The sequence below is a fragment of the Meriones unguiculatus genome, chromosome 7 (assembly GCF_030254825.1).
Source record: "Meriones unguiculatus strain TT.TT164.6M chromosome 7, Bangor_MerUng_6.1, whole genome shotgun sequence".
Classification (NCBI taxonomy): domain Eukaryota; kingdom Metazoa; phylum Chordata; class Mammalia; order Rodentia; family Muridae; genus Meriones; species Meriones unguiculatus.
In genome coordinates this window covers 22,026,631-22,050,511 of record NC_083355.1, presented here as the reverse complement: position 1 = coordinate 22,050,511, position 23,881 = coordinate 22,026,631, and the positions used below count along the sequence as shown (strand labels likewise).

Genomic DNA, 23,881 nt, shown 5'->3' with positions numbered 1-23,881 from the left:
TGTCTCCTCTCCGGGAGTGGCGTGGATCAAACCAAAGATCTGCATGCAGGTTAGCTTGGAAACTGTCCGTGACCTCAGATTCCTGTTTTGGCTAGCCTTTGGATCTAATGTTTTCCGCTTGGCCTTTACATTATCACGCTGAAATGAGATAGCACTTCTTTCCAATTCTCTGCTTTGAAGAATGTAACTGCTTCCGGCGCTGGGGCACGCCTGCCTTTATTCCCAGCATCAGTGAGGCAGACGCAGATGGATCTCTGGGTTCAAGGCCAGTTTGGTTTGCAGACAGCCAGGGGCTACACAGGGGCTACCCTGAAGACCCCTGTCTCAACAAAAAAAAAAAACAAAAGAATTGTATATAGCCACGAATCACTTAGTAAAAGGGATACACACGATATATACATACATGGATAAATTGGGTGATTTTTGGCAAGCAGACATCAGAAAGTGTGTGTGCACAGGTCCATCCTGCTATGTGCCTAGGCTTCTATGTTTGGTACTAGGCTGGGGCCTGGAAAGTCCATGAATAAAGAGGCATAGCTCCCCACTGCTGCCTTGAAGCCTGGGTTGTCTTCTCTTCCTGAGATCATCGATTTGGGCACAGAAAATAATCTTAGGATTCGGCAGTATGAAAGAGAGTTGGGTCTATTAAAGGTTTTTACGGAAGACTTGAGTGTGTTACTTGCATGTACGGGTGTGCACCGCCCTGCAAAAGGCAGCTGGTGCCCTCGGGGGCCCGAGAGGGTATTGGATTCCCTGGAGCTGGACTTACAGAAGGTTGTGAGCTGCAATGTGTTGTGTGTGCTGGAAATCAACCCAGGTCTTCTAAAAGAACAGCCAGTGCTCTTAAGCACTGAGCCATCCATCTCTCCAGGTATCTTAATTTAAATTTTATAAAGTGATAGTCAAAGACAGAGGTGTTAGAAAGGAAACACACACACACAAACCAAAAATCTGAGAGCATGTGTGTGGGCTTAAGAGTTACACTTCATTGTCTTTATAAGAGTCATATAGAAAATTTCGAGTTTTGAAGCTATTATCTTCAGAGGGTTGCTAAGAAACCCAAATGAGTTCCCAGGGTGGTTCCTAAGGGGCAGACATGATTATAAATTGTTGAGGGCAAGAGGTGGGAAATCGCTACCTTAACAAAGCTAACGTGTTGAAATTCCCAGAAAATGTCTGGGTGAGGGAGCGAGGTCCCACAAGACCACATACATCCAGGGGTTAGGCCTGCTTCGCTGCAGTCTTCTTAAGACAGCCCTATTGAAAAGGAGTGTTCTCTCTGTGTCCGCGGCCTTCACGGCAAATGTCAATTGTGCTCTAGCTTTTTCTTCCCAGAGGCTTCAACTGGACTCCCTGGCGAGGGCTTCCTTTCTGTGCCCTGTGATACTTCCTTTGTCCTGCCTCATATACAGTGTGTTACCATAGTCAATAACACAGGCAACCATAGTCTAACAGAGAGCATTTGTACCTAAACATACAAGAGGCACAGTACACATTCTAAACAATAGGCATTTCCCAGCCCATGTGGGTGTGCGCTGGGACCAGACCAACACACACGCCTTAGCTGATGGAAACGCTGTTATGCTGCACCTGGCTGCTCCTAGCAGGTCAGTCATTTAGAGAAAGGCAGAATTTGAAATCTCTACAAAATCACATCATGAGTCCTCTTTTTGTTTTTTCTTAAAACCTAATGATTTAAACCCTCGAATTTTATACTCATAAATGAAACAGATGCACTAAACAACACACAAGGGTGGAGAGGCTTAAGATATTCCAGCATTATTTCATACTTAAAATATACTCCAGTTCCTTGTCTAGTGCCTGTGGGGTGCATATCAGACCTGTTATATTCAGTCCTCTCAGAACTAAGAACTGTCGCCAACCTTGCTGTCTACATGCATTCATCTAACAGAAAATGTCAATTCAATCCCTCCCCATTGAGGTTAGTCCCATTTCAACTCACTTTTTGGCTAGTGCCAGCAGCAGCCTGTCCGGGCAGCCTTCCCCAGACCTCACAAGTTTTCTGCTCTTATTCAACAGTTTTTTGTTTTTTTTTTTTGGCCCCATCTCACCTAGCAGAGGATTTTATCTGTGGCTACTCAGTTTATCTGGAATGAGTTGTTCAGCCCTACATGCCCAACGCCCCCAACAGACCTGCCGATAAAGTTCTCTGCCAGGACGGCCCAGGCTTCACAGAGAAATCCTGTCTCAAAATAAGTTCTTCGACTCACAAGGAATTGTGCGAAAGTCCTGTGTAGAACCACAAACTGAGCAGATGACCCCACACATGAGGAAACTGAACCCGTGTGGCAGCAGACCCTGACAGTGCTGGGCACTCAACTGTAGTGAGCTGCTGTAACCGAGGAGTGCGGCATGGTCTCCTCACATGAGCACAGGCTGTACTCCTCAGCCACACCTGCACACTACTCAGACATTACACATTTCTTCACAGTCCTGTTAATACTGACCGTTCATGAGTCAAGGGTCTTATGTCACTTGACGACTGTGGGTCATTCCATGATGTCCTTGTACCACAGGGACCAAATTATGTCTACGTTTTATCTTCTATAGTGTAATAAAAACACCGAGACCTTTGTCTTCATGTCTTTATTATATTTGGAACTTTAAGAAACATATACCATCATATATACCACTATTCAGTAAAAATCTATTCTAGATTTTAGGAAGCACACTCCACAAACTATCTTGTTTCTGGTCTCTAAGACTACTAAGGGCTTATCAAAAAGGTAGGCTCTGATGTATGGAATCTTGAGCCTTGAGGTTTTCATCACTGTAAAATATGAGCAAGTGGATAAACTTAATTCCTCTTTTTCTTTGGGAATGGGCTAATCATACTGAAGCTTGTAGTCCAATATAAGAATATTCCATTCCTTAAGCTCTGCTGTCTATCATGACTTTGGAAAACCAACCTGGTAAAAAAGTATTTCTCTCCCTTGTTACAATAAGGATGAATTTCCCAGAACACTTGGCATATCGCCTAGAATGAAAAGCACTGTAGATAATACACGTGTTGTGCTCACTTTAATGAAGATTTCACACCAGCACTGCTCTAGCACGGACACATTTCTGCACCAGTCTGATCTATGTGTTGTTGGTTTCAGGCTACATCCTACCCTGCACGAGAACTCCTGATACCTGACAGTAGAAATAAAAAAAGATACTCACATGATGTTTTCAAGAGGGCACTCTGGACAAGTACACAAGACAGGGACTTGGAAAGCTGTGGGTGGGCTGGGAAGGTTTAAAGCTCTGGCTTTGGTGAGCACCCAAGTGAGCCAAAGGAAGGCTTTTATAAGAGCAGACTCTGCAGCATCAAAGGTAATTCTTGAAAAGAGGTGGGTGTCTTCTCATTAATCTCAGTTCTGAGGCTTCAGAAGTTGAGAGCTACCAACAGTATCCAAAAGAAAGCGGTATTTCCACAAACCTAAGACAGCTGACTGCTTAAGCTGTCATGTTAATGGCTGAAAAGACTTTGGTGGTATCAATGGAAAAGGAAATGATTAATATACAGACCACATAACACCATTAAAACCAAAAAACTTTTTTTTTTTTCATTTAAAAAAGTTTTAGGACACATAAAACAAGGCAACATTTATTCCTTCTTCTCGTCTTCTGGCATGGGGTCTGTGGGTGGCTCCTCTACTGTCGCACTGTTGCTCTCTGAGCCAGTATTACTATCACTGGTCCCTTCTACCTCCATGCTGTCAACCCCTTCCTGCCCACTCTCCTTGTCCTCAGGAGTAGACGTGCCTTCTTCACCATTCTGTTGGCTCTCTGTTGTTTCTTCAAGGTGTGTCTCCTCTGTAATCATACATTTGCCACTGTCAGTTCCAAAACAAACATTTATGCTAACGATGCTGATGGCGTCACATGGATAAGTACCTGAAACTGACCAGTATGACTCAGGAATTTTTAAGCATATTTGGGACAAGTTAGGGTATAAAAAATCTATGTTTACCTATAGATTTATAAAATTTAAATACGAACCAAACACTTGTAGTGAGAACTGAGCTTTTGAAATTAAGAAGTGTATAAAATACACACTAGATTTCAAATATTTGCTACGACAAAAGAATGTGAGACAGTTACAGTTGTGTGTGTGTGTGTGCGCATGCATGTGTAGGTCAGAGAAGGACCTTACGTGTTGTGTTCTTAAGAACTCTCCACCTTTCTGAGACAGAATCTCTCACTGAGCTGGAAGAGACCAAGTAGGCTAGGCTGGGCCCTAGGGATCTGTCCATCCCTGCCTCCCCAGAGTGGGATGATAAGCATGTACCACCATGCCTGCTTTTGACACATGCTAAGCTCTTTCCCTAGCCTAAGAAGGTTAATAATTTAAAAAATGTTGATACACATTTAACTATTTGGATGTACTGGGTTAAACGTAACATTAAAAGTAAGCCAGAGTCAGTGGCGCTGGAAGTTTTGGCTACCCAGGGGTTGAGGTTAAGACTGGCTGAGTCTGGGCCATACAGTCCAACAAGACCCTGCCTGAAATAGACAAAATAAAGGCACAAAGATGAGATGCTCTGCTCAAAGTCCACTTCCTTTGCAAAGTTAAAAGCACAAGGCTTTTGACATTTCAATTTTTTTTTCTTTAGCTCCCTCTCCTTTTTCTTTTCCTTAAACTAGAAGACAGAACTTAAAATATCCAGATGCTGTCAGAGTAAGAGAGGCCTCATTTAGGGGCAAAACAGACTCAGGACTGAGCACATGGTCTGGTTGCAAGATAAGCAAAGAACCATACTTCGATTTGCAAGCATTTGCTGTAATTATAAAAATGTACTCTAGCCCCAAAGTTACGGTAAAAAACAGGTTCACAAAGACAGAAAGAGGCCCAGACAATGAAGATTAAAACCAGACTGCCTGAAGAGAACCTGCTGAGTTAATACTGAACAATACTGCGAGAGATACTGATGTTCCATTAAACATTGTCCAGGCAGCTGCTGAGTACAAAGTATGCCCATGTCCCTTCTGTTTCCTGTTAGCCTCTCTGATGGTGACCCCTAACTACCTTTGGTTTATTCTTGTTTACCCAAAGGTCAATAGTGCCACACGGCAAGGTGATCTCAAAACTCCATGAATAACCAAGGTCTTAGTATTAGATGTAAATTTTACCTTTTTTTTTTTTTTTAAACCTAGAGGAATACTTTTCAAAAAAATCTTAACATCAGAAAGCATTGTTCTAGGGTGATATTGGCTATCCAGTGAAACTTTACTTACAGTAGGATGGAAGTAAGACATGGCTTACTGCTTTTACTTTGTCCAATGCCATCCTAGGACACCAAAGACAACAAATCTTGGGGCCAATGATCATATCTTATGTAAATAGTAGCCATAAAAGTTAAAATATTATTGCCTATCAATCCTTTGCCAAATCTAGTACAAGATGCACTCATAGAGGAAATGAAATAAAACACCTAGTAAAGTCCCAGTCCCAGTAATAGGGAACAGAGGAGTGTGTCCCCTCCCCCCCCCGTCTGTCTCTAGAACCATACCCACTCACATGGTACTAACCAAGAGTTCAGACGGGAAGACTGTGCTGCCCTGCAGTGCCAGAAACAGTGGCAGTGAGTCTACCATGGAGAGCAAGACTGGAAAGTCACCACAGAGTGACTCAAGGGAGTGAGGACTGCTCAAGAGCATCCAGAAAGCCAGAAGCCAGTTGTCAAGAAGTCTTGACTTCACACTTCCTGGTGTCAAGGGGTCGGTTACCTGTCTCCATCGGGATGTTCTCCTCATCTTTCTTCTCCTCAGCTTTGCTCACCACTTGCTCTTCCTCAGGGGCGATGTTGCTCTGACTGCGCTCCGCTTGCTCTGCTGCCTCCTTCTCTCTCTCCTCCTGCCTTTTTCGGGCCTGTTCCTCCGCCTGTGCAATTTCAGCTGCAATTTTCTCCATGTCTACTTCTACCTTCAGACCACATAACTAGTTATCAAAAAACAAAAACAAAAACACCCAAAAATCAAACAAACAAAACAATTAGCAATGCTTTCTTCCTATAACCTTGGAATCAAATAAATTGTCTCCTGGTGTACATAATGGTATTTACATGATGGGGGAAAAACAAAGCAGTGTTTTGTCCTGAAACTATACAGGACAAAGAAAGGTGCTCTACGAGCTATCAGCCACTGAAGGGGCAGGGGCTGTTGGGCACTGTCCCAGAACTGGGGAGCCTTAGGATTTCCCCACTCACACCTCAGCTACCAAACACATGATTTACTTATTTATTTTTTTGTTTTGTTTTGTTTTCTTGAGATAGGGTCTCTCTACATAGTCCTGGAACTCACTATATAGACCAGGCTACTTCTGCCTGGTATGAAGATTTACTTGTTTTGATATAAAATGCAACATCTAATGAAGGCATCTATGAATAAATTACAATAAAGTGAAAATAAAATTCACAACTACAAAGATTTTAAACAAAACATCAGAGGGCTCTATCACCCTCTATACATATAAGGCCTTGTCCTTATATGCGTACCACAGGAAAGTGAAAATTCAGTGTAATTCTTCCAGAAACTTGGAATGATTTTATAAAGATAGTACTAGCTGTGCTGTGATGTCAGTACTGTTTCACAGTGACCAACACTCAATAGAAACATTACTTTAAGGAAAAGCAACAGGCACAGGATAAATGAATAGAATGTACCCTTTTAAGTTCATTGTTAAAGGAGTCTGTGCTTTCCAGGAATTTCCTCTTCTTCTCTTGGTGTCGCTCCTCTATCTGAAGAAGCTCAGCTTCCAGTTTCCGCTGTAAGGTGTCAGAGCAGATTATGCACAGTAATAAAGCAGAGGCAAAATACAGAACTATGCCATTTTTAAACAGTTCAGACTTTCGCGTATAACTCAGCATTTTTAATTATGTATACATGTGTGTGGGTATGTATACAGTGCAGGGGCCCATGAAGGCCGGAACAGGGTGTCAGATGTCCTGGAGCTGGAATTAACCTCACATGGGTGCTAGAAACTGAATCCAGGTCCTCTTGAAGGGCAGAACATGCTCATAACTACCGAACCACTAATGCTCATAACCACTCTCTAGGCCACTAATTTTGCCATCTAGTATAAAATCTAGCTATTATTTTAAAAATGTAACATAGGGGAATGACTGATTAATAAGATGTTAATGAGTAAATTCTTTGTGAAAAACATTTTATAGTACTGCAGCAAAGGCTGATGGGGTATCCCCAAATTGTTCAGTTTGCATCCATCTCTTAATAGATATACTTACACTGTAATGTTCTATTTCGGTTTTCAATGACGAACTTCCTAAGCTCCAGGAATGGCCCCCTCCCTTCAGCCCGTCTCAAAGCAGGTACAGGCAACACCACTTCCCAGTCTGCTTATGACTGTGGCAGAGCCACATCCCTTGGATGGGTGGTGCAGACTTCTAGTATGATGAGCATTTTCTGGCCTTACCTGATGAACCATTAAAGACTGGACCTGTCGCTTGAGGACCTGCATTCTAGCTGTTGTGACGACTGACCGCACATCAGGTACCACACTCTCGCTGAGGATCTCGCTGATGAGGCGGTGGTTTCTCTGGAAACGGGCAGTAGCTGTATGCTTCATTGAAAAGCCATCATCATAATCTGGAATTAAGGGAATGTTCTGGAAATTAGGTGGTTAGTGTAGGAAGCAGAACAATGTTAACACGCAGCTGCCTACTAAGGGTGGCCCGCAGTGTCCTGGCAGGTGGGCTTGCCCAGCATCAGGGCCATCCGGGCAGGCCACAGGAAGAACTACATGGAGACAGAAGATACAACCCACTCAAGTGTTGTGCCCATAAAGCTACTAAGGCAGTGGTCCCAACCTGTGGGTCTCGAACCCTTTGTGGTGGAAATACCCTTTCACAGGGTTGCATATCAGACATTTACATTATGATTCAGAACATAGCAAAATTACAGTTACAAAGTAGACACAAAAGTAATTTTATGGTTGGGGGTCACCATAACATAAGGAATTGTATTAACGCGTCGCAGCATTAGGAAGGTTGAGAACCGCCGTATGTTTGAGATTTGGTTAAAACACAACAAATGTCCTTTAGCCCTGGGATCCATGGAGAGCCTGCATGTGATGGCAGTACTTGAAATTCTGCCGAACGTTCCATTCTCCTGATACTCATCAAAGGCATTTGGTGAATGTGGGACTGTCACTGGGACATGTCTTTATTACAGTTGTTAAAATGAATGAAAACGTCCATTTGTAAAATTATCAGCATTTTCTTTAGCAAAATTTAGTTTTCCAGGTAGTATTTATGTTTTACCACCTCAAAAACTGGTAAAGATCCAAACTAATCTTTTAGAAAAACAAAAAACAAACAAAAAAAACCAAAGGGGGAAAAAACAGCTTGATTTCATGGCTGGGCGATGGTTCACTTGTTAACTTTTGCCAGGCAAGCATAAGAATCTACATTTGGATCCCAGCCAGCATCTAGGTAAAAACGAGGTGGGGCAGATTCTGGAGGCTGAATGGGCATTCTAGCTAAAATAGCAAGCTCTAGGTTCAGAGAGAGACTCTTGTCTCAAAATAAGGCATAGAAGCAATTTAGTATGCCATCTGGACGTCAAGCCCCGACTTCCACACGTGCCGCAACAGGGAAGTAGGAGTGCATACACCAGGCGCAACCATATCACAAAAGGCGGAGCTTGAGGAAAATACTCAATGTCAATACACACAATCACATATACAGACACACTCAGACACTCCACTCTAAATTTGTTTGTTTGTTAGAGACAGGGTTTCTCTGCCTTGACTGTCTTGGAACTTGCTCTGTAGACCAGGCTGGCCTCAGACTCATAGAGATCCGCCTGCCTCTGCCTCCCAAGAGCTGTTATTAAAGGCGTGTAACTCTACTGGCCGACCTAAATTTATTTAAAAATTTTTCAGTTTATGCATGTACATAGCTTTATTAATGTGTAAAGGTGACACCCAAACTTAGGTACATATAGCATACATGTGGCTTACATGTTTTGTTTTATGGTGGAGGTTGTGTTATTTTTGGTGTGTGAGATGCATGCATATGGTCTGCAGGTATGCACACAAGTACATATACACGTGGAGACCAGAGGACGACGACGAGCATCTTCCTCTGTCTCTTTTTGCTCATCCCTTGAGGGCAGACCTCTCACTAAAATGGAAGCTCACCATTTTGGCTCAGCTAGCTACTATCAGGTGACCAGAATTGCTTGTTTCAGCTTCCCAATGCTGGAGTTTTGGGTATGTGCTAGCCACGCTTGGGTTTTTGCATGGGCACTGGAGATTTGAACTTAAGTCCTTGTGCTTTCACAGCAAGAGCTCTTACCTACCCGGCCATCTGAGCTCCAAGGTGTGTGATTTTTTTTTTTGAAACAAAATTTCACTCTGTAGCTCAGGCAGGCTTAGAGCTCGCAGCAGCCTTCCTGCCGTGGTCTCTCAAGTGCTAGGACAATAGTGTGTACAAGCACTCGCTCATTTCTAGTAGCACAAGAGCGCTTCCTTTCTCTTTCTCTACCGCCTTCACATACCTGGTAGCGATCTGTATTAGTATCTGCCTAACACTTTTCTTTACATTAACTCATTAAACGGAGCAAGTTTTTCTCCAGTTTAGAAGACAACAAAGTGCGCCTCTGAACCACCTCATCCTTCCTGTCTCCCAGGGGTGCAGGGCCTATGTTTCAGAGGCCTGCTGCTGTACATGGTGGGCTCTGAAGAGTCCCTATCTTGTGTGGATCAAGGACAGGACCCTCTAAGAAGTCACTGGATGCCGCCCTTATGGAGGCAGAGCCCATCTCTTGGTTTCTGTGTATTTCTCCCTCTCAACCAAAGTAGTGGCTCTCAACCAGTGGTGTATGCTCCTGTGTGTGGGTGAAATGACCTTTTCACAGAGGTTGCATACCCGATATCCTGCATATCAGGTGTTTATATTACAATTCAGAACAGTAGCAAAGTTAGAGTTATGAAGGAACAAAGAAAATAATCTTACAGTTGGGGTCGCCACAACACGAGGAACTGTATCAAAGGGTTGCAGCAGTAGGAAAAGTTAAAAACCACTTATCCCAGAGGGCATTATTCTATCACTACAGATTCTTTTTCTTTTTTTGGTTTTTCAAGACAGGGTTTCTCTGTGTAGCCTTGGCTGTCCTGGACTCACCTCGCAGACTAGCCTGGCTTTGAACTCAGAGATCCACCTGCCTCTGCCTCCCTGAGTGCTGAGATTACAGGCGTGCACCACTATGCCCGGCTTATAGCTTCTTAATTACTACATTCCATGTTAATATAAGAGCTTCTCACACTTAGTTCCTGCTACTATATTTTGCTTAGAAAAATTTTCATTTTCTATATATGGCTTCTACATCGCTAACCTTTGTTTATACTGTATAGATCTTCATTCTTCCAGTTATTTGTAGACTTGAGCTATTGTTTTAGCCGTGATTTTCTTACATCAATCCATATGCCTTTAACACTCAATTTCTGTTTCTAGTCCACATTTTATTATATTCTATTGCATGAATGAGAACTTTTGCTAGTAACTCCAATGGATCCTTTTGAAGCTCATTCCTGATTCTGCCTCCTACTTAGCTAAATTTATTTATTCACTTTCTCCTCCTTTACTGTTATCACTCTGAAGTTCTTAAGAACTTCCTCTGGTATTTTCAAAAGTGGGATCTTAAATTACATTCTTAGTGTTTTTGTGGCTGGCAGTTACTGCTTCCAATCTTGTCCACAGTGTAGCGGGCACAGAGAAAATAAACACAGCGTGCTCTGCGTGTCTGAGGTCCAGGACAGCAATCTGCACCTGGAACCCTTAACTAGGAAGCTCGGCCATCTGTGGGGATGTGTGAAGGGCAATGGTGAATGACTGCATGAGTGTTAGTCTCCAATTCATATTGGATGTTAAAATTTTATAAGTTTTCATAAGACTTCCACACACTCATTAATTTTTGCTTCTAAGAGCCTTTAATTCAGAAAATGTAGGCAACCAGTAAGATTGATGAGGCAATTAAGAGCATGTACAGTTAGAGGACCAGAGTTCAGTTCTCAGAACCCATCCTCCTGTAACTCCAGCGCCAGAGGATCTGACACCCTCTTCTGGCCTCCTCAGGCACTGCACCCACATGTACAAACCTACAGGCTTGCTACACACATAATTAAAAAAAAAAAAAAAAAAAAAAAAAAGACTGGCTGTAACTGGAAGGTAAAAGGCGGCAGGTGTGGTGGCCCACACCTTTAATCCCACCCATGGGGCCGAGGCAGACAGATCTCTGTAAGTTCACCACCAGCTTGGGATGCGTGCTGAGCTCCTGGTCATCAGCACTATATAGATAGTCTGTCTAAAAACCAAAACCAAAACCAAATACCAACCAACACCAAGTTAAAAGGAAAACAAAAACAGAAACAACCAAAAACCTAATTGTGGTAATAAAAGAAAAGAAAAGAGAAGAAAAAAGAAACAATACATCATGCCAGGTTAGGGTATGTCAGCAAAAATCTGTAACCCCCAAATTTGGAAGTTGAGACTGGAGAATCAGTGCAAGGTAAATCTGGGCAACACAGTGAGATCATGTCTTGAAAACCAAACAAATCTTTCATTCCGAGTACAAAGACTTGGAAAAGTAGTAACCACAGCTTTATTTCCACACTGTAAAGGGTATTTTTTCCCATGGGAAAGCCACACAAAAAATCTTATCGTTGAGAAGACTTAAAATTATGCTTTCCCACTTAAAAGAATAAAAGCCTCGAATTAGGATTTACCTTCTGTGTTAATTCAGAGAGAATGCATACACAAAGGCCCACTTTCCTCTTACCATCTGGATCCTCAGCAGGCTGAATGCTCATGTAAGGCTCTCCTTTCTCCATGCGAGACTGCCTCTGTCGACTTTCTTCCTCTAATGCTGCTTCTGCACGACTTTTTGCATTAATATATGCAAGGTATGCAGGGGAATTATGATAGGCCTTCATAGATTCATTGTACTCTATCTGAAATTCAAAGGGGTGTTGGGTTTTACAACATGAATTCTACAGGCTACCATGTGCCTGCACCATCCATCTGAACATCAGGGGGTGGGAGGTGAACAAGCAAGGCAGTCCTCTTACCTTTTCTGCTTCGTATTCGTTTAAATATTCTTGTTTTTCTTCATCAGTGAGGTCTCGCCACATGCCACCAATAATCTTGCCAATCTCCCACAACTTTAGGTCAGGGTTGGAAGCCTTTACTTGGTCCCAGACCTTAAGAAGTCAACAGTTGAAAATTCAATATTAATGACTAAGTACAGTCATTTTAAAATACTCTAATATGGAAACTTTTAAACACAAACAAAAGTAGAGAAGACCGCATCAAACTTGCATACACCAATCAGCCTGCTTCAAAACTGCCAACAGCTGGCTCATTTCATCTTTACCCTCTGGATCTCATACACCATGTCATTTCAGTCATAAATACTTCAAACTGATTAAGCTAAGAACATCATTGATCACTGTAAACACAGTGAATTAACTGGACAGTTAAGACTGTTTCTAATTGTTCAAGTTATTTTAGAAATACATTTGTATAATACAATGATATCATACTATCAAACGCATGTACTAATTATCATCAAAATAATATTTTTATTATACTTATTACATTCTCCTTAGTACTTAATATTTGTCTCATGTCTTTCAATATTTAAAAGGTATCACTTTTATGGCTATAGGCTAATCTGTTTAAAAAGATTTTAGCAGTTTATTTAACCATGTTTCTTTTGCATCTGAGTTCTGGAATTCTGAAATCAGAACTTAAAAAATTACAAGTTATTTTTTAAAGATTTATTTATTATTATTATGTATACAATGTTCTGCCTGCATGTGCCTTCTGCCTTCTGGTGCCTGAATGTCAGAAGAAGGCACCAGACGTCATTACAGATGGTTGTGAACCACCATGTGGTTGCTGAGAATTGAACTCAGGACCTTTGGAAGAGCAGCCAGTGCTCTTAACCTGAGATATCTCTTCAGCCCAAAGTACAAGTTTTTCAGTCTCACCCTCAAATATGTATAAGGAAGATGCCAAGCCAGCCTAAAATCACATGTGAGGCCAGTAAGTGGAGCTCCCCGGCACCCACCTTTCTGCTGTACCTCATGTAGGGCATCAGCGGCTTATCTGGTGGCTTTGGAGGCTTTGGAATCGTAATGCCAGAGGATGCCTGTAAAAGAGTAAAATACATTAATTATTCAATTGCAAGGTCATGACCACCTGAAAAGAAAGTCCCTTAAAAATTCTAATGCGCCTTTCTTCTACTCGTCCATGGATACAAGATTCTTATATTTTCTCCAAAGAAAATAGATATCACTGCAAATTCAGAAATGTTTATATCAAAAGAAAATGACTTTAAACACATAATATTTAATGTTTTACTTAGCAGTTTATTGCCACTGTTTTGACAACCTGGCTGCAAGAATAAAATATTATACAAAAATCCATACACTGAAAAAAAAAATGCCAATATGAAAATAGAAAAAAGAGTAAATGCCTCACATTTAGGACATTACCTGGTATCCTTTTATTTTGCTCAGTTACCATTATGCATACAGTCAACACTAGATTATGTATTCACTCTGAACACTGAGCACTTACCATACACACACTGTCTATAGGGGATCTTGTTATCGTTAAAGAAATGTACCTCCATACAAACAACACTGAGACTACTTCCCAGGTTAAAAAAATATCACCAATAGGAAACAGGAAGTAATTAGAATTCTAGCTAGCTAGCTAGCTAAGTAAGTAAATAAATAATTTCACTTAGAAATAGACTTATTTTTCTTAAGGTTTCACATTATCTTGTAGTTTTCTGTTTTACATCTTTGTAGTTCTGGGGCAGTGGCTTTCTTACAGGGGATCAAGGTATGCAAATAGAAGTCATACTTTTGTCTTAGTCAGATCACCAGAGACATAAAGAAGCATCTTGGGAACTGAGCACCAGCGGATTCTGGGTCTTGTGTATGTTACATTTGAGGCCCATTCCTTAACATTGCTTTTGTGGAAAAGAAACCAGGACAAGGAAATGGCAAGACACACAGAAAAAGAATAATACAAGAAGGACTATAATTTTTCAAAAAGGTATTGAGGAAGCTGGTGAGAGGAAAAAGTAAAAGGGGAGAAATGAGAGTGTTAGGTACTGGTCCTGTCTCTGTGAGGAGACACAGGCGACCGCAGGCAGATGCCCCATACAGAGCTGCTGTTCCAAGGGCACCTGGTTCTTTATATCTGTCTCCTCTTTATATCATCACTGCTCTGATGAAGGAGCCAAAATAAAAAGTATCACTTGTCTCTGACATCACTGGGGACCCTGATCCTGACCCTCTTTGCCAGAATGGGCAAGAGGACAGCTTGCTTTAGGCAAATCCTTGCTGCTATGACCCACAGACAGATTTGGTCTTAGACAGCACTGGGCCATGGAATGAAATGAGACATGGGGGCCGGAACTGTCAGTGTGAGAGTAGCCACTCAGGGAAGCAGGCACCTCGGCTTGCAGGAGTCCTAAGAAGAAGTCAGAGTTATGGCTAACTGTTATGTTAGAAAGCCTGCTTCTCAACACAGGAAGTGATTAGAAAACATTTTCAACCCAGACCCTATACAAACTTTTGGAACACAAAGTTGGTTACAAAAACAAAAACAAACAAACAAACAGCCCCCCCAAAGTTTAGTAATATTTGCTCTTATTTTCCAAAGCATTACACTTTAGAACATTAACAGATTTGTTAATTCATCCCCTTTCTCAAAGTACCAAATATTACTGATTTCATATTATTACACTGTCAGCTTACCAAAACAAACAAACAAAAAACCAAAACAACAACACAAAACAATGCTCCCCCATTTCCTAAGAATAATACAGTTAAATTCTAGTTGGTTTGGGGATCCTAAGAAATTTTATCATCATACATCACCATCTTTCTAAACGTTCCAAACACTTCTCTACTCTGCATTAAGCACACTTTATTTATTCCTTTGTGTGCTCCTGAGTATGAAAGACTGACATCGTTCTGGAGTATTCCACTTTGCTGTGTCGATGGGATCTTTCCGTGTTGTTATCAGGAAACCTACCTGTAGCTCCAATTGTCCATCCTTTCAATTTCTGTCTTTCCATTTGCAATGAATTGGAGGCGGAGAAGCAAATACTATGTTTGTTAAAAGTGTTCTTACCTAAGAGTTAGATCTGTGGGTAAAGTCCATGACTTTGTGACCAATTCATCTTGGCTAGCACAAAAGGTTTCTTTCTCAATTCTTAGCTGTTTCTCTTGTAAGGTCTTATTTAAGGATTTTCTTTTGGAGAGAGGATTTCCACTAGCAAGAAGTAGGCTGCTTTTAACACTTTGTCTAATCTGTTTAGGAACCCATGTTTTAGAGAATGTGAACTATCATCTGACAAAGCCATCAGGCATGGGCTGCACTCACAGCTGTCTTGAGTCTTCCAAGCTCCATCTGGCACCTAAGTGTGTTATCTGAAGACTACCCACATGGAACAAAGCTCTTGCTTTGTGTGGCAGAATGACTGCCACATCAGTACGGCTATTTATGGACGACAATTTACTCATGAGGGGCCCTCCCCACAGAGTAGTGCACCTGGGGTCATTCTCTACAAACACTTTTTATAAGCAACCGAGTCCCAAAACAGCAAGTCAGGGAGGGATAGAAGAGAATGGAAGCCCTGGGGCTTCTGGCACTCTGATCACAAATCAGTCTGGTCGGAATAGGACAAAAGAACAATACAAGGGAACGACTACAAAGAACAAAACACCAGACTTTTCACTCCTGACCTCTTCCCTACACTGACAGCTAGCGCTCACTCCTAATTCTGAGTTCTTCTGTTCCCCAGGAGGGAAAGGGTTGAAAACAGATCAGCAACGTAGGCCCAGGCAAGGTGCACTCTCCTGTTTCTAGCAGGGTCTTCACCGAGTGACTTTACTTTGTATTACCTGAGAAGCCTCCCTGCCATGAACAAATGAAGAACTGGCTGTTTATACAAACCCCAAACCAAATCACTCTGGGATCACAGTGACTACTCCTGTTCCACCAGCCTGGCCACCAGAGCTCACTGTGTGGAGCTATTCAGAACCACCATTCTTATGCACTACCCATAAATACATTTCTGCATTAACACAAATGACCTGAAATGAATTCTGCTTTCTGTGCGAACCATAATGTTCTCTATCACCTGATAGTCTTGCCACTCATTACACTTGGGACACGACACATTTAGGCCAGAGGAAACTATGTGCATCGCACAATGCACACATAAACATATTCTGTCAGAGTCCTCTTCAGATACTGTGAAATACTTATGGCACACAGAACTTGATATGCTTATGAAGCACAAATTATGCAGAAATGATGAAAAATTTAGACAAACAAAACCTATCAAGCTAAGCAATATGCTTACCAAGATAGACACACAGTTTGATAGTGACGAGTTTTTAGCTATAACTTTACTACAGGGTGAGAGGGTTTTGTTTTTTTAAGTTACATTTTCTTTTAAATGAACACAGCAAATGAAAACCAAATACTGAAAAGTTTACAGCCATTCTGTTACATACATATTCTCACCAACACCATATTCTAAGGGAGGTATTTGACTTTTGGATTTATTACCTTATTTCCTTGGAGTTTACAATAATTTACAAAATAAAAACTTGAAGTAGATCATCCAATTTTGAATATCTTAGTTAAGTCACTGAAATGAAGCATCCCAAGTTTTAAGAGTCATCCGTCTACTGGATTGGAATGGGACCTCTAGTTGTACTTAACCTGACACCTAGAATTAATGGCATTCAAATTTTATTCTGAAATTCCTTGAGGTGACAGTCAAATCTTTTTCTGTATTAAACTGGAAAGAAATGAGTCTCAGATATGTCAATAACTAAATCCAAAAGACAAATAACTAGGTGTCGAAGTGTGGACAGGCAGGTCTGCCAAAGGCGTTCCAGTGCAGACAGAGCCAGGCTCCAGAGTCCTAGTGTGTCTTAAGAAACTAAATCCTAGAGAATAATGCCAATTACCTTAAACAATGAAAGACACCCTTCAGGTCATAAAATATTTTAACCAAAAGAATTCTAGATTTGTTTACACATATGGTATGAGCATTAAGTGTCCAAGGTTTTATCCCTTCTGATCACTAAACAGAACGGATTTCTTTTCTTCCAGGTATATATCCAGACTGCACTTTTTTTTTTTTTTTTTTCAGTGTAAGACTGTACAAAATAGCTGAAAAGTCAGGTTAAAATTTTTAAATGGCTGTGCTTCTGATTCAAAAGAACCTAACTCTGGAGGCATTTCTGGTCAATTCCAGTTGTTTGCCGGAGGCTGTAATAGTTGATTCTCCTACCGTGACCCGGCTGTTGGTGCCCGGGTTCCCTCCCAGCCTGTAGTTGTTGTAGGCGAGATGACTGTATGGATTGTATCCCACAAACCCTGGTGTGCTGGGCATTTGCTGATGGAAACAAATGAGACAAAAACACGAATGAGAAATGAGCTCAAACGAGGAAAACACAGAAATGAAAAATGATCTGCATATGGCATGCAAAAGCAACCTGAATTTAAACAAGCAATGATGTGTTGTATTGTTCTTTTTGTTGTTCTTGTTGAGGAAATTAAGTCTCCCCCCCCCACTGAGAAAACCAGCCTGCAAGTATGCATGTGCATGTGTGTGTGCATGTTTCTTCTCTTTCCCTTGGGAGGGGTGAGGGATGCTTGTGAGACTGAGCATGTTTTGTTCTGAGGAAAGCACCACACTGCAAACATCTACAACTATTTCATGGTCAACAGTATGAGCTAACAATTTAGCAATCTGGGATGTCAGAGATAGGAAAGCTTCAAGTGTGATAATCTTTAAGTCTGAAAACACTACATGCAAACGAAACATGATTTATTTGACATTTATGTGGATGCCACCAATGCACTCATTTACTAAGAACAAAAACAAGAAATGGATCTGCTTTTCAAAGACAACTTTAAATAATTTTATATGTGACAAATGAGAATAGACTCAAATCAGGAAGCCAGGAACTGTTAACAGGAAAGAACATGTGCTGGATTCAATGGATGCCACATGCATGATTTCAAAACAAGGACTTGTAAGAAATGCATAGATCTCATACTGGGGTACTATCTGATCTTTAACTCAGTCATTCTTTCATAGGCTTTTTCTTCCATCTCTTCTTTGATCCATCTTCCATAGGTAATCATGAACAGTTTATGCATTTAATTTTAATGGGAGCTACATTTTCTTTGACAGACTTGAACTTTCTTTTTCATCTGATTTCCTGAAGTCTCTCAGCCTTTCCAAATACAATTGCTCACTGCAGCAACAAAATTCTTGATTTTTGTGAATTATGTGTTGATATAATCACAAATGGGTTCTTATATAATTGTGGCCTTGTGGTTAATACAATGACATCCAATGTTCATAAAATAAAGGCATAAAGCATAAAAAGAATGTAGTAGAGACCAATAGTGTAGATAACTTAGTGAAATTCAATCATAACAGGTGATAGCAGTGCCATTTTACATGCAATTAACATAGCGCTCCTGAATTATACAAAAAGTTTATATACCTGACACACCCCCACTAAACTTTACTATCACCAAATAAATGCCAGTTCATAACACATGCCCTGTATATACCCTTAGTACATTCAAGCAGGCAGCACATGGGATACTTTTTAGAGGAAAACAAAGTGACCAATTTATAGCCCATAGAGTTAGAAAAGGCGCAAATTAAGCATATTTAAGTAGCAAAACACAGATGAGACAGTAAAGGCCCAAAAGAAGGGCCTGTTCCACGTGGAGTGCTCACTGGAGTGGTGGCAGTGGGAGGGTGGGTGGTGGTGATGCGGTAAAAGCAATGGAATTAAAGAGAAAGAGAGAGACTAGCTCATTGAGCATCTGCTGGATGTTATAATCCCTAGTTTCTGGATTCTGTGTGTAAATGTGAAATTATGATGAGGACTAAAAAGAAAATCCCTTTCTTTGCATGAAAACTCAGAAGAGGATCTTGGTTTTAAAAATATCTTTATTTAAAAAAATAGCAAGTTTGCTTACTATACACTCCTGGAGGTAGTATTTATAACAGTGATACCTCCAAACACTGCAAAAATAATGAGTCATAGGTTCCCTATGAAGTAATAATGTAAGCAAATAGGGGAATTAAAAAAAAAATCAAGCTAGCATATTGTAATTATACCATTTCTGAAGTTGAGGGGCCTCGTTACATCTTTGAGGTGAGACTCTTAATTGCTCAACTCAACCTGCACACAACCATGAGCATAATGCGATGGAGATGGTGGTAAAGAAATGTTCTCTAAGACAGAAAAATAACGGAGCACAAGACTTTACAGTCTGCGGGAGGCAACTTCACAGACTGTGTTCCACGAAGTGAGTTTAAGGATGTAGGACACGCTTTCCAAAAAGAATATCTAAGGAAAATCAAACTGTTGATAAATGTAGCTACAGCATTCACCTACAGGCTAGTATAGCAGACTAGTCACCTACTGGAGAAAACAAAATGACACAGGAACTCATTAGTAATAACGTAGACTAGCCTGAAATTAGTTGGTAGAGGGTATGGAAGGAAGAGCTAGCAGATATTAAAGAATTAATTTTGGGCTGGGCATGCTGATAATCCCAGCATTTGGAAGGCCGAGGCAGAAGGAGCACCATTTTGAAGCCAGCCTGGGCTACATAGAGACCCTGTCTCAAAACAAAACAAAACAAAATAAATAAAAATATTCCTGATTTGATTCTGATTTTGTAGGATATGGTTATGTTGTTTTTTTTTTTTTGGTTTTTTTTTTTTTTTTTTTTTTTTGGCTGTTGTTGCTGTTTTTAAAACAGTAAGAAAGCCATTTCAGCATTTCAACAAGGGCTTCTACAGTTGCTGTTAAATCTGAACTGTGGATTGGATAATTATTTTACATGCTGATCAACCTGGGCTAGAGCTTGCTGGGTGAAAACAGTTCACAACCATTAGATACTCTGAAACAGATCAGTTGGCAAACCATTATAATTTATGGAGAAGAACAAAATTTGGTAGCAAGATCTGACCCACGGGTAATGAGACCCTTACTTGAGCAGCTTGAAAATAAGATTTATGATAAGTATAGTTATCCTCAGAACTAGAAACTTTATTTAATGTGAAAATTTTATATACAGACAAGAAAGTTTAATTAAAAAAATTGTGTTGTTGTGGTTCCTAGGACCTTGCACATGCTAGGCAGGAGCTCTCCCACTGAGTGTGTAAATCCCTAGCCCTTACAGGGAGAGAAAAAGGGAACCAGCTGAAGGTTAGGTTTAAAAGCAACAACAACAAAAAAATACATAATGCCAGAATGAGCATTAACTCAGTATCAACCTAAAGACTCTTTAACAGGGAAAACTAACAAGAAAGAAGTGTTTCACTTATTTCCCATTAGGAAAAAAACAGAGCACAGGAGGTTGAAAGCTCACAGCATGTATTTTTAAGTGTTGGGTTTGGTTCGAGGCAGGATGAGAAGAATTATTCTATTTAGTAGGAAGTGCTGAATTTTAGCTGAATTTTCTGTCCTGTGGCTGTGATGACTGAGTGACTGTCACTGGAAGACATCTGGGTTTTTGTATCAAGGCCAGACTTGGCTATTACATTAACAAGAAAATTAAAACTTACTGTTGCAGGAGCTGGGGTGGGAGGTGGGGCATAAGATGGTCTTTCTGTTTGAAAGAAAATAAATAACTTCTTGTAAACAACTGAGATATAATACTATGCAACAAAACTACCAATGGTCCTGTTTTGAAGAAAAAAAAATGAGAGTATTTTGGAATTCCCATTTGCTAGGGCATTAGTCTCGTATTAACACAGATTGATAAATATAAAAATTGAAACTTACTTGACATTTTGGAAGATTAAGTTCTCAGTTCCTTAAGAATGAATCTGAGACACTAAAATAAAAAAAAAGAAAAAAAAGAAAAAAAAAGAGAATCAAAACTCAGCAAGCATAAGAGAATGTTTTCCTAAAGAATAGGGTAGTTTGGTATTTCTGAGCAAAATTACTTCACTGTTAATTGCTAATAATCAAGCCTTTTGCATTTTTTTAAACTAGTTCTTGTCATTTGATTGATCAGAATTAAATGATGAAAATAAATTACTGGGAAATTTAGAGTTGTATTAGAGATGGATTTTTAGGTTTTTGCTTATGATACTGAGCCTCGTCTTGTATGGAAAACATTTTGCTGATGCCATGCAAACGTTTACTTAGACTGATAAAAAAAAATAATGACAATAGAATGTGATGTATTATCAGGGTGACCCCAACAAGGCCTACCAGATACTGACAACCCCTGATCAGAAGCTCTGCCTTACTTAGGAGACATCTTTTACTGAAACAGAGCAATGACTTGTTCCTGGAGGCAGCTTGGAAGATAACTCGGTTTGATAACAAACTTTACAATCTCTTTTATTGGTAAATAGTTTCATAAGTGCTGGACCAGATTTCAGAGTCTACTTTGATGACTCTTATTGGTCCTTTACAGCCCATTTCAGAAATTATCTCACGTGCTTTCTTGATAAATTATCCGGGCAGAATTAACTGCACCGTCTCTGTATTCCTATATGGTTTACAAAGATCAATGGCATTTTTTTCCTCACACAACATGCCAATATGGCTAGATTTTGTCTTGCAGGAGAGGTCTAATTTATTACTGTATTGCTCAAACGTTAACTCAATTCTTCATAAATTTGGTCCTAGTATTACCAGCTCACAGCATGGACAGACGTGAGCTCGCTCCTTACTCAACACACACCACGTTCGGTATGTATAGGGGGGTGAAAATTTAATTTTAGAAAGAAGGCGAATACGAATAAATTATGACTCTTGGAGTACTTTCATCCAACATTATGTAAAACACACATTTTCCTTCCCTCAACACCCAGTAGGCCTTGCCGTGGGGGGCCCCCCCGACACAAACCCTAACAACATCCCTGGTCCCTTACACCTCACTGCCAATACTTACAAGTGACTGCTCCCCTGTGCTAAGAGTGTAATAACAGTGGGTCTAACCACAGTGCCTGGCATGGAACTCAGTTTACCTTACGGGTCAGGCTTCTATACAGTCTCGCTCGCACTAGGCACAACGACCCCTCACCAGACACGTACGGCTGGTCCCCATTTTACAAACGAAGAAACAGTCGCAGGGCAATTAAGGTAAGCGTCTAAAGCCATAGGCCCAGAACCGCCAGAGGTGGGTTTAAACCCAACCCACACCGTCTCAGAGTTCACGCCTCACGCCAGGCCACCCCGGGGAGTCCGATCCGGGCCGCTGCCTGGACCAGAAGGGGAAGCCACCTTCCCGGGGGGTGAGGACCTCCCCGCAGGCCTTGCCCGGAGGGCTCCCCGAGGTCCTCTGAGTGTTGTTTTTTTTTTTTTGGTCTTTCTTTTTTTTGGCGGAGGCTGAGCATTCCCGGCAACTCCCCTGCGGGGGGTTTAGGCACCGGTGCTCGGCCAGCTTCGGGAGTCGGGGCGTACAGGGACCAGGGGCACCTCCGAGGAGGAGCTGTCCCGGATGGGGCTCCCTTGAGACCCCGCCGCCGCTAGGCCTCACGGAGGCCGCCCCGGGCCCCGGCTCCCGCCTCGCAGCCGAGCCCGAACCCCAGCACCCCGCGGGAACTCGGGGTCCCGCCGAGCCGAAACCCCGCAGCTCGCCACCCTCCCCGAGCCGGTCGGGCCCACTCGGAGACACTCACCCGCGGGCCGAGCAGGCGCCCGCAGCTCCGGCTTCGCTTCCCTTTGTCCCGCGCTCGCCCCGCCCCTCGCGCCGGAGCTTCCGCGCTCGCACTTTCCACACGGCCCGGGGTTTCTCCGCGGGCCGCGGCCGGCTGCCCTCACGCGAACGGCCCTTCCGGCGGGGACGCGGCGAGGCTTGGTGCGGCCAAAGGAAATTTTGTTTTTTTTTTTTCCTCCCTCCCCGGGCTCCACGGTTTCCTCCGAAGTCTCTCACTCTGGATCCCGTCCCAGTCGGGCGCCGATTCGTCACGGCGAAGGAGGGCGGAGAAGGCCGGGGCCGCGGTTCGGGCCCCCGCTCCGGGGCCTGGGCGGGGAGCGCGGCGGGGACAACCCCCGGGCGGGTGGGCGCCGCCGAGTGAGGCCGGCGCCTGGGCGAAGGCCCGCCGGGGTCTCTCCCGGGAGAGGGCGGGACGCGGCTCCCGCGCGCCCCGCTGGTTCCCTTAGCTCGCGGTCGTCGGGGCGCCGCCGCCGCCGCAGGATGGAGGAGAAGGGAGGCGGGGAGGACCCGGGGTCGCCGCCGCGTCGAGGTCCTTCCTGGCGCCCAGCGGGGCTCCCTGCCTCGGCCGCGTCGGCGAAAAGCAACACGGGAGTTTTGTGGGGTTTCCGGGTGCTTCTGGAGGCTGAGTGATGGCGGCGGGTGTCTGAGCCTTGGGGTCGTCAGATGTCAGCTCCCTCCTTCCAGGTCGCCTACCTGCGACAATTCACATCCCTTCCCGGGAGGGCCGGTTGAGCCCAGCCTCGCCTGTCTTCAGAGGGCCAGCTCAAGTGTCTCTTTGTGGTGCCCTCCTGGAACTTTTTCCCAGGCCAGTCCTTTCTTTGGCTCTGTGGAGTACCTTGTCTGATACCCTCGGTAGGGACTGGGCCATCTGCAATCTTGGAAAATCTTGAAAACAAAGGTTCAGACATCTGGACCGGACAATTTCGTAATTGCCAGTGCCGTCCGAGGGCTAGACTCCTGGTTAGATGTTCAGTTAGCGCGCGTGGAGGCACCCTTCTGGACAATCCCAGAGCTCTGATTACAGGCACTTTGGCGGACCCTATGCAGTATAGAACACCTAGCCAATGTGTGTCCCGGCGGAGGAAAAATGA

The 23,881-nt window shown here is 42.5% G+C and overlaps 1 protein-coding gene across 4 annotated transcripts; it reads right to left on the bottom strand.

Annotated features, from left to right (window-relative positions):
• Positions 1-3,546: 3,546 nt before the first annotated feature.
• Positions 3,547-23,263, bottom strand: Smarce1 (SWI/SNF related, matrix associated, actin dependent regulator of chromatin, subfamily e, member 1). 4 transcript variants are annotated; one of them, XM_021626211.2, is made up of 11 exons: positions 22,753-23,263; positions 20,900-20,951; positions 20,680-20,723; positions 17,365-17,469; positions 13,102-13,182; positions 12,098-12,229; positions 11,809-11,980; positions 7,442-7,614; positions 6,672-6,773; positions 5,737-5,947; positions 3,547-3,822 (listed from the first exon to the last, which is right to left on the bottom strand). In XM_021626211.2, the coding sequence occupies exons 2-11, from the start codon at positions 20,904-20,906 to the stop codon at positions 3,614-3,616; spliced, it is 1,236 nt and encodes a 411-aa protein (XP_021481886.1). In that variant the 5' UTR covers positions 20,907-20,951; positions 22,753-23,263; the 3' UTR covers positions 3,547-3,613. The 4 variants fall into 4 exon arrangements, with proteins under 4 accessions (XP_021481886.1, XP_021481887.1, XP_021481888.1 ...); XM_021626212.2 differs by lacking the exon at positions 17,365-17,469; XM_021626213.2 differs by lacking the exons at positions 17,365-17,469; positions 20,680-20,723 and having other exon boundaries at positions 22,753-23,257.
• Positions 23,264-23,881: the final 618 nt, after the last annotated feature.

Coding starts and splice junctions, on each gene's coding strand:
- Smarce1 (XM_021626211.2), bottom strand. Junction 11,981..12,097: donor ACGAATACGAAGCAGAAAAG/GTAAGAGGACTG, acceptor TTTGAATTTCAG/ATAGAGTACAATGAATCTAT. Junction 3,823..5,736: donor GAACATCCCGATGGAGACAG/GTAACCGACCCC, acceptor GTATGATTACAG/AGGAGACACACCTTGAAGAA.